Source organism: Hyposmocoma kahamanoa, unplaced genomic scaffold (genome assembly GCF_003589595.1).
Source record: "Hyposmocoma kahamanoa isolate Upper Pololo Valley unplaced genomic scaffold, ASM358959v1 103, whole genome shotgun sequence".
Taxonomy (NCBI): Eukaryota; Metazoa; Arthropoda; class Insecta; order Lepidoptera; family Cosmopterigidae; genus Hyposmocoma; species Hyposmocoma kahamanoa.
The window spans coordinates 2,277,297-2,288,199 of NW_020653344.1; the positions used below are offsets into that span (position 1 = coordinate 2,277,297).

The 10,903-nt window shown below is 37.0% G+C and overlaps 1 protein-coding gene across 1 annotated transcript; it reads left to right on the forward strand.

Moving 5' to 3' along the window:
* The first annotated feature begins 199 nt into the window (after window positions 1-199).
* LOC113238047 (DNA-directed RNA polymerase III subunit RPC3) lies at window positions 200-10,903 on the forward strand. The gene is made up of 11 exons (XM_026474772.1): window positions 200-214; window positions 290-414; window positions 546-675; window positions 1,242-1,446; window positions 3,015-3,107; window positions 5,080-5,244; window positions 5,572-5,725; window positions 7,438-7,558; window positions 7,666-7,737; window positions 8,238-8,405; window positions 10,472-10,903. Exons 1-11 carry the CDS (start codon window positions 200-202, stop codon window positions 10,607-10,609), a joined length of 1,386 nt encoding a protein of 461 aa, XP_026330557.1. The 3' UTR covers window positions 10,610-10,903.

Genomic DNA, 10,903 nt, shown 5'->3' on the forward strand with positions numbered 1-10,903 from the left:
TATGTAATAAAAAAACAATATCAATGACATTAAATTATTATAAACTATATAAATACTTGGATAAATACATATTTCATAATATAATACATATGAAGGGGATGATACAGTGGATAATAATGCTCCATAACTCTTATTTTGAAAATAGCTAGCAATTTACTTTCGTGCACAGTAATGAAAGCGCATTCCAAAGTCTGATCACATGAACAGTGCAGGAGTGAGAATAGAAATGGGAATTGATGTTACCATCAACTAACTTAAATTAACTTAAACTCTTCTCATTTGTTTACAGATAGTGGAAAGTCTTCGTTCTCTACTTAAGTTTGACTTAGCCACATTTGAGCCATCAGCAAATGAAACTATTGCAGACTACAAACTACTTCCTGAAAATGTCCTACTGCTCATTAGATATCCTAGGTATGTTGTTGGTTAGCTTATTTTACTCAGTTTATATTTATTTTACAATTATTGAAGTTACCTCCGAGGGTTTTGAGTGAACTTTGATGTAAGATGCATTTCAATGCATTGTAATTAATTTTCGCCATCAGGTACCTACTGGAAATAAAAAGTAAATATGGTAGTGAAGCTGAGTTACTCATAGAAGAGCTCCTGCAACGTGCTACTTGCACTGCCACTGTGTTACTTGTCACTATTGCTACTAAGTTTAAAGATGATAAGGTATGTTGTGTTTTAAATATTAATTTAACTCACTTATGTCTTTTAACTAAGTTTTATCACATGGTTCACAACTCAGGCCTATTTTTAAGTGAAATACCTATCTTTACCTCTCGTAGTTAGATGCATTACACTACACACTACATTCACTTCACAATGTTTTTGCTTTTGATGCACCGCAACGCGCTGCCCTCGACAGTGGTGGCTGAAAATCTATGTTTTCTTTTTGAGCAAATTTTGCACTGAGGCACGACCATTGCATTAGCACACACAAGCTGTTGATCATTAGGCTATTATTATGTTTAATGATTTTTTTAATTTATAGTTTTGCTGTTTGTTTTTTTTCTTTTCTTTAATTTTGATTTCTGTGTTTCCCTTTTAATCCATTTACTCTATTCTATTGTGGACTGTGTGACGCCAGACCATAAACCATAAACGTTTTATCTATCTATCTTAGATTGTGTTTTTATGTCTAATAATTATTTAAATACAAATGTTACTTAATTCTCTATGTCTATATTCTCAATTAATTTTTGTTCTGCTAAATGTAGGATGTTTTCAATTTCCAGGAGAAAAACATCTCGGTAATAAGCCTTAAAGACACATTCGTGAGTTTGGCGACGGCGACGTACATCCAACAAGCACCAGTGGCGGAACTTAAAGAGGGTAGTGACATTCCGACATTGGTGCCAGTGGCAACTATTGTGCCAGACTTTGATGTTCGCGCACTTGTGCAGGCCGTTGCAAGTGGAGACCTGTCGGGTATTAATGACAGTGAGTATAAAACGATTATTATTATTAATATAAAGATCTACCACAAAGAAAAATTCCTTCATCCTGACTGGACTCTAACCTGTGTCTGGGAGTCTACTCCCGTTCTCCATTCGATATCCATCCGAAACAACTACTGTCAAATAAATATTACACTCGACCAGAATAAAAAACAATGCCGAATATGAAGCGTCATTTACGCGACGCGTCTTTTAATTTGGTCGAGTATTACTTATTGGGCAGTAATTATTCGGACGAAGAGTTGCCAAACCGGGGCCATTAACACAAACTAGTGGAGTAATTTCACAAAAAAATAAATAAATATCGTGGTAATAATATGACGTTTAATAAATATCACAATGGTCTATTACAATTATATTCAATTATTTTTTGTGAAATTACTTTACTAGTTTGTTATAATTATTAATACAAAGATCGAACACTACGAAAAATGCCTTCCGTCGATAGTAGAAGTTGAGTAATTTCGCGAAAAAAAATCGAATTGTAGCAAAACATCGTGATATCTAATAAACCTCATATTAAAAAATTACAATTGTTAAAGTGACATCTCTTGTCAGCCGCTGGTTGCTGTAAAGGTATATTTTTATAACATCAACGAGATGAACAAGTCGTGTGTCTGATGGCTTACCATCTATCGTGTAGCTTACTACACGTCTGTTGATAAGTTACAGCGCCACTCAGAGCTTTAAATTTCAAAGCTGCCTTACTTACTTACCGCTGCGCCCGTCACCCTGAGACATAAGTTGACAAGTCCCATAAATATATACATTGCGTATACTTGTTTTTTCAAACAAACCAACGTCTCGAGACCTTTACAAGTCCCATGCTCACGCCTATGGTCACGAAACCAATGAAACGCTAGTTTCTGTGAACTTGAAAAACACTTAAAATATATACACTATTAACATCCGAAAAAATTGTTTCATTTCCAATGTGTAACAATCGTGAGAACCTAAAAGCTCGAATAATGCTCACGCCACACAGAAGCGGCCGCGGAAGCGTTCCGCACGCGGAAATTTTTGTAATGTACGAGTTTATATGAACCCTGACACACTGAAACGCGCGGTGGCCGCGCGTCGGCTCGTAAAATTCCCGCGCCCGGAACGTTTCCGCGGCCACCTCTGTGTGGCGTGAGCATTAGTCTTTATAGTTTTTTTTATTAGTAACACGGAAGTATCTATGACACAAAACAACTGTAGCCAGAAATGGAAAATATTATGCTACAGATTTGTCTAATAAGTTAAATATTTCTAGCTAAGACATTTAAATACAAAGACATTTACTAAATCAGTCATTTTGGGAAAAGGGACTTTTATAATTTGAACAATATGTTGCTCTAGTACTACTGGTGACTATCATGCAAAGAAGATGTCTTAATGTGCACACAGCTTTACACTTAAGACTGTAGTCATAAGTGGCATAAAGTCTCGTGGTATACTGGACATACTGTTCACAAGGCACTACTAATAAAACAATACCTCAAGAAGTACATTTATTAAAATAAGGGTTGGAAATATATTCTTGTTGTACAATTTCTATTTATTTTCTAGACGTATATTGGAGGGTGAACTACGACAGATTCCATCAAGACTTCAGAGATGACATTATGATCAAAGCAATATCTCGGCGCATCGATGACAATGGTAAGAAATGACGTTTGTTCTCAATTTGGCGAATTGCTCGCGTAGCTTCGCCACTCATAGTAAGACTCGATGACCTCACTTCCATTAAACAATAATAGCTAGAGCTCATTCCGGGGCATTACTTGAACACCCTGTCCAGAACGAAATTAGAAAATTATCCAATCGATCGGGCCGGATCCGAACCGACGTCTTCTAGCAAACCGTGGCAGATGCTATGCCAACTAAGCCACGGAACGAACTAGCGGACCTCGCGAATATTTCCATGTGCAACAAGCACATGGAAAAATTCGCGAGTCGGATCTTTGTATTTGGTTTTCAACGACTTTTTAGCCGTAGCGCCATCTATGAAAGTATTTAGTCACCCAGTCAGGTAACTTTACATCTACCAGCCCTGGGTAGAGATGTCCCTATTGACTTTTAATTAAATTTATATTTAATTGAAATTCAATTATTTTTTGTGAAATTACTCCACAAGTTGTTTGTATAATTACTAATACAAAGATCAAATAATGTAACGATATTGAGGGTAAAAAATATTTACTATTAAATACTTGCTAAGTTTTGTTCAAATTTAACGATATTGTTATAAAATGCCAATTTCCTTATTCATATTCGTTTAAAAACACCACAAATCACGACTTTTTGGAAGTTGTACTCTACTGTTTTAAATCAGACCAGATCTACAAGTTTTTGGAATGCCAATGTCCGAAAAATGGACTCTGTAATATGTTGTGCCACTTCAGAATCGGAGGGTAGGGTCACTTCCGATGATCACCAATCCTCTCGAAGAAAATAAAATTAAGAAGTGAGTAAAGTAAGATATGAATATATAATATTGCGCTTTGCAGACAGGATAAATGTTCAGTGACAACCCTAACATAAAATTTAAAATTGAATGTTTCTGAACTCTTCTGTTTGTTGCATCTGGTATTTTTTTGTGGTAGTACTTATTACTGTAATTAACATATCCGCGTTGAAAAAAAATGCTAGTATGCAAAAATTCTTCACAAAAAAATAAGGAAATCATAGAAAAAAAAAATTGTGGCATAGGAAAGCTTGATATTTTTTATTTTTTGTATTTATTGGTGCTTTTAGTAGTTCTCTATCAAAACATGAAATATTTAAAGAAAAATCATTTGCAGGAAAGGAAATAATATGATTTTATGGATTTGTCTCGATTTTGTAAGTTTCTCTAAAACTATGATAGATACAGCCTGGAGAGTTTTATTAGGAACTTTATATGAATATTATCTTTCTAAAAAACACATAAAACGCGGATGTCCGCAACTAAGGTAAAAATAACACACTGTTTAGCGTATCTGGCTAAATAAAATGGCAGCGCCTAAATCACACAGCTAAGTTTTAGCAGACGAACGTACTAGCTGCTTGTATCGTCTGATACCTGTATAGTCTGACTCATGAGTGCATATACATAAATGCAGACTTCAGAGTGCATGGACTGCCCACAAACACGACCAAGGTAGTTCCATATTGCAGGTGAAAAAGACAAATTAACATTTAATTTATTAATATAATGATGTTTTTAAAGTACCATGTAATTGAATAAAATAAATTGAGTCAGCAGATCTTACAAATTGCTCTATGTTTGTATTTGGTTCAAATGGATTTTTGCTGTAGCGCCATCTTGTCAAAAACTTATGAAAGTTTCTTTTCACTAGACCAACCTTTACAACTACCAGCGGCTGCTAAGAGATGTCGCTATTTTTATAATAGTTGTCGCTGTAATTATAAATACATTTATTAATATATTTTTTATGAAAATACTCCACTAGTTGTAATTGATACAATCTCGAAGAAAAATTTTAGTGATGATTTCAGTTTTCTTTCATGTCTTAATATATGACTACAGCTGTCGAGAATTTGCTCCTCTAGTATAGCAATAAGTCCTTAACCTGCACAGCTCGTAATTTGATGTTGTCCTAACTAACTCTGTCGACACATTCAATTGCAGCGGGTGAACTGATGCGCGTGCTACTGCAGCACATGTACCTGTCGTCCCCCTCATGGCCCGTAGAGGGCACGCCTGCGCCTGCGCATGAGTTACGCGAGAGCTGCGCCAGGCTTGCGGACCGGCAAACGCTGGTCAAGCACTTGGAGCAGTATTTGAAGGTGCTCGGTATGTACCGTATGTACAATAGTACGGTGTCACGAGGGTACTGAAACTAATTGAGAAAGCAAGACAAATACGAACTTATCCGACAAAATACAATGGCAAATTATTATTCACTATGTCTGTTTTAATTTATTACTATTAAAAAATAACCCGATTTTAAATTTTATTATATTTTCATCTGAATGTCCTTTATTGGACCTCCAATTTACGAAAGATGGTGGACGGTCTATAGTGTCAGAAGAAGATAAGTTTTAGGAGCATTAATTTATACAGGTACGAATTGTACATTGTCGAATGGTGTAAGCCAATAACCAATACGAATGTCCGCAGAGGAGAATGGCGCGGAGTTCGTGCGGCGCAGCGGCGACGCGGGCGGCGGGCAGTTCTTGGTGCGCGTGCGCCGCGCCAGCGAGCAGCTCACCGCCGCCGCGCTCGAGCACGCGCTCACCGAGCGGCTCGGCTCCAAGGCCGCCAGAATATTCCGGTCTCTCGTTTGCTTATTTCACATATTATAATACATGTTAAGCCGAAGAATGTCGACGCTACAATCTAAGGCTATAATTATTTTAAGCTTAAAAATTGGCAAAAGGGTTGAGTTTGTCTCTTGTTTTGACAATGTTAAGGACTACCATGTACAAAATTTTCAATTCATATTTTAATATTTTAGTTTATTTTGCATTATTTTTTTTTTTTTATTGCGACTCGACAAAATGACTGCACCGCGCCTGATGGAAAGTGCGAATACAGTCCAGAGATGAGAGTAACGGATGGAAAACTCAAATATCTTCACTCCGTCACTATCATTTTGCCGGTCTGGCCAAATGCACTGGATGTACACCAACTGATCCCTGAACGCGATTCGCAAAAGCGTTTCACTGTGGAGGGTTTTCCGCCGTGTGTACTGTGGTCGCTATCCAGTCGGCACAGAGCCTACCACAATGCTAAGCAGATGGACACTTGTGACGCCCTCGGTCGCCTCTTACGACCCCCACGGGCATGTATGGGGAGGCGACAATGTATTCTTAAGCCGTCGCCCCACGGCTATTTGTTTTTTCAAACAAACCGACGTTTCGGGCCCTTTACAGGTCCCATGGTCACGGTTGACCATGTCAAAATATACGCGATTTAAATCCGGAAAAATAGTTTCATTTCCTATGTGTAACAATCGCGAAAACCTAAGAACTCGTTATTTTGCATTAGTCATTTGAAAAGCACAACGGCATATCTCCCTTAAAATTGAAAATAAATCCTGTACCACTCCGTAAGACGAGCCAAAGTATAAAGAACATCGCTCTGTTCATCGTCCTTAGTGTTACGTACTGTGATAGACATTGAAACACCAATGTACTAAAGAAAACATCAAATAGTAAAAAGTACAAAGCAAAGTAAAAATGATCATTGCCTGCTGCCAATTTTTTTTAGCCCAAGCTTCGGAGTCAGTCGGGTTTTACGGAAATTAACGAATGTAATAATGAAGTGTTTGTCAGGATGTTTCACCACCACGATTTTCAATTATTTTTTGTGAAATTACTCCACTGGTTTGTTATAATTATTAATATATAGATCGAACACTTAGAATGTAATTACTATTGAGAAACTTTAGTCGTGTAGAGTGCACTAATAGACTATACAATAAAAAAGGTGTCCTCTGTTTACAATGTTAACTATATTGTATTTCTAAACAATTCTAATCTAGAATAATGTTCTTATTCGTGTCGATTCACGGGAAATGCAACCTTGCTGCGGAATTTTAGAAGGTTGATATTTGCAAATGAATAGTATTATTGACTGCCACTGACAAAAACTAGTTTCGTTCCCTAGATGCCAAGCCCATGTGAGTGATGTGACATTCTGTGAATTTCCACTATACATTAATTCAATTCTCCTAAGTCAAAAAAGAAAAGAACTGACCATAAAATGCAACTATGAATAACTAGAATAACATAACTAGAATATACAAATAAAACAAGGAATATCTTAATATTTATTTATTAATTTTAATTGAAATTGACTCTAAGAGCAGTCACACACGGCGCCCTTTAGCAGTGATGCGGACAAGGCGTCATTGGCGTATCAGCAAAGTGAATGTAAGACGTTTTAAAGAGTCCACGGCGGTCAAAGGATTAAGTATAATATTCCAAAAGTTCAAGTACCTCGAAGGACACATTATGCTAATTTGTTTATTTAACATTGCAGCTTAATCCGATCGAAAAAGTACATAGAAGAAGAGGACATACAAAAACACGCCATGCTACCCAATAAAGAATGCAAAGAGCTCACGTACAAATTGTTAGAAGAACACTTCATTTCTGTGCAGGTATGTATTTAGGCTGGTAGAGCAGTGCTCAGCAGATGATTCATGACATGTTTTATTTATTTAGTTATTACGCCTTATTGCACTACAGTTTTGTTTTATGTTTCCAGCCAATGAGAAAAGCGGCGTCTTCAGGTGGTATGGCGAAGGCGATTTACTTGTACCACGTCAAATTGTACGAGGTGTGTAATAACTTCATACTTTATTATAGCTTTTTTATATTGGTGAATTTACATTGGACATGCAATATCGTAGACTTAATTTATTATGATTATATCATACCCTATAGCATGAATAAAGTTAAAATTTTGAGAGAAAAGTAGCTGTGTTAATTGTTTATTTATTTGTCGTGATGTCAGTTGGTAACAGCGGTAGCCCTGGTATGGCAACAGACACTGGTTCGAATCCAGTCAGATCGAAGGAATTTTTCTTTGTGTTCGATCTTCGTATCAAAAATGGGAAAAAAATCATTTATGGAAATATTTCATATTCATTAAAATTACGAGTAAATTTCAGTTGTGTAAGTGACGGTATTTGTTAGGATTTCTGAGGTCAAAATAAGGAGATCTTGTCAGTGTTGTAATGTGTCATCTCGCTTTATAAGGCAGTTATTTTATTGGAATTGTGGATGAAAGTAGTGAATTTTCATTAATCGCAGAGTTAGCCTAAGCTTCGCTCACAGGTGGCGCAGACGGCGCAGGAGATGTGCTACCGCTCGCTGCACAACGTGCTGCGGCGCGGCGCGCACGAGCGCGCGGCGCACGAGCGCCTCTTCGCCAAGCAGCGGCGCGTGCGCAGCCTCGTGCACGGCATGCGCCTGCGCGGCGAGGCGCAGCAGCACATCGACGACGTCAGTGCCTCCCTGATATTCTTCCAATTTAGTCACTTACAATTAGTACAGAGTACTAAAAAAAACCGACTAAAAAATTTGTGGAATTACATCTATTTGCCAAGTTTTATTGAAATCGGTTACTGGAAAGTGCGCGAAACCGGATTCATCTCTTAGTTTGCCACCCTTAAACGTGGAATATTTTCTTCAAATTTAAATGGGACCTATACTGAGGTACTCTCATTCCAACAAAAGAATCATCGAAATCGGTACACAAATGCCGAAGTTATCGCGTAACATACATAAAAAAATGCAGTTGGATTGGGAACCTTCTCCTTTAATTAAAGTCGGTTAAAAATAACACACTTTTCCATTTTAAAATCTAAGAAATAATCCTTTGACTGGCTACCTGGTTGATTAGTCTCTTAACATCCATAGTTAATTTCTTAGACTGGTTACACAGACGACTTTTAGCGGCGATGCAAACGCGCGATTGCCTCGCTACACTTGCGATCTATAGGCGATTGCATCGATGCAAAAAGGTAGACGATTAGCCACTACACTACTTGCATCGCTACTAAAAGTCGCCATGTGTAATATTCTTTATTGCACCAAATAAATACAACAGAAATATTACATAAACAGAAAGTGAGCAAAGGTGGAATATCTCTAAAAGAGATCTCTTCCAGCCAATCCAGGGCAGTAAGAGCTAATGTTAAAGCGGGCAAAAGCGTGCAAGACAGAATGCGGAAGAAATAAAATACAGGCTGTATATTTGAAAGTGAGACATATTCATACATGTCAAAGTAAATCATGTTACAACTTAACATAGACTAAGATAAAATTAGGATATGGGATAGAACAAAAAATAAATCAACAAATGTGTTTTGAAGTGTCCATAGGAATAAACCGATTCCCTTTACGCTTGATTTCGAGTTCAATGGGAATACTACCAAGCGAGTGCCGAGTGAGACAGCAACAATAACAATGATTTCACATTTACGTTTTGGCTTATGTTAATTATTTTTTACTTGAACTATCATCGAAATGTTTTACATACTAAAAAAGATAAGTTTATGATTTAGTAACTAGTTATCATTTAATAAGAATTGAGGTTTTTGGCGTAGTTAAAAATGTGAAATCAAATTATTTACAATGATTGATTTTTTAGTTATTTACAGTTTATTTTTACACTTACGTGGTACGGAGTGTTAAGTGTTCAAAATGTCCACCGTTTTCCACAATGCATAGTCTAGCACGGCATTATTAAGTTTTGTTTTAAAGTGTACAACACAAACACATTTTGTCTCACAGTATAAAATGCTGAGATAATCCTCTCACGCAACACTTCGATACTCCGATTTGGGAACATTTCAATGCCTTACACTATCACCACTTATTGCGTAAAGTCGCACCATCTCGGTCAGTTCGACGTTAGAATAAATATCCATTTTGCGGCGATTGGACGAGCGGAAGTACAAATAATTTACGTGTCTTCGTTAGATCAAGGTCGTGCACTGAGCAATTCGCGTATGCGCCCGCGTCCCCACCCGCGACCTGTGCTTTGTTTTTCGCCGCTGCGTCGAAGTAATAATAGTGATGTGCATAGATTTCGATAACTAATGTTGTTCTCAAGTAGTAGTCGAAAAAAAAAATGAAAAGAATATTTTTTATAAAGTTTAAGTTCATTAGTTTATTATTTTTTTGGATTCAGAATCAGGATTATAACGCACTCTATAAGTATGTCCCACTTTCAAATATACAGTCTGTATAATAAACTACATAAATAAAAATAAAAATACCATACTTACATAAGTATTATAATGAATCATAATAAATAACATAAATATGTATGTAATGTAATATATACACCTAGGTTCACATATACATAAATAAGTATGTAAAAAATACAATGACATGATTACCAAGAGAATTCAGCAAGAAAATGCGCTTTCAACCGTTTCTTGAAAGAAGCGATAGATGGGCTAGACTGGATATGGGAAGGGAGTCTGTGTGTAACCGGTCTTAGAAATGAAAACAGATTATAATTATTATTTACTCGACATCGGAATTACTTATTGTTACAGGTAGAAGAAACCTTAACCCCTCCCGAGATAGCGACGCTGCAAAACGTCGAAAAGCGTCTCAAGCAACTGAGCGCCGCCGAGCTGGAACTTGACAAGACCCTGTTCATCCTCAAGTGGTACTTCATGTACCCTCAATGACACGAGGACGAAAATGACTTTGTCGACTACGACAAACGGATCGACAAAAAATCAACTCGTAGGCGCTCGCGACGTTGCATCCGTTGATATATCAAAGACAAAATTGTCGATGGATCTTGTCCAATGTTATAATGATTAACACTTTCAGTGACTGCCAAGAAAAGGTAAGATATTCTCATATATATGCCAACAAAGAGATAGAAAATTGCGTGAGGAGAAGGGCTTTAAACTCGCAAGGAAGTAGCGGACTATAGAAAAGTGGATCCAGTGCGTTAGCAACGATTGAGCAAGAAC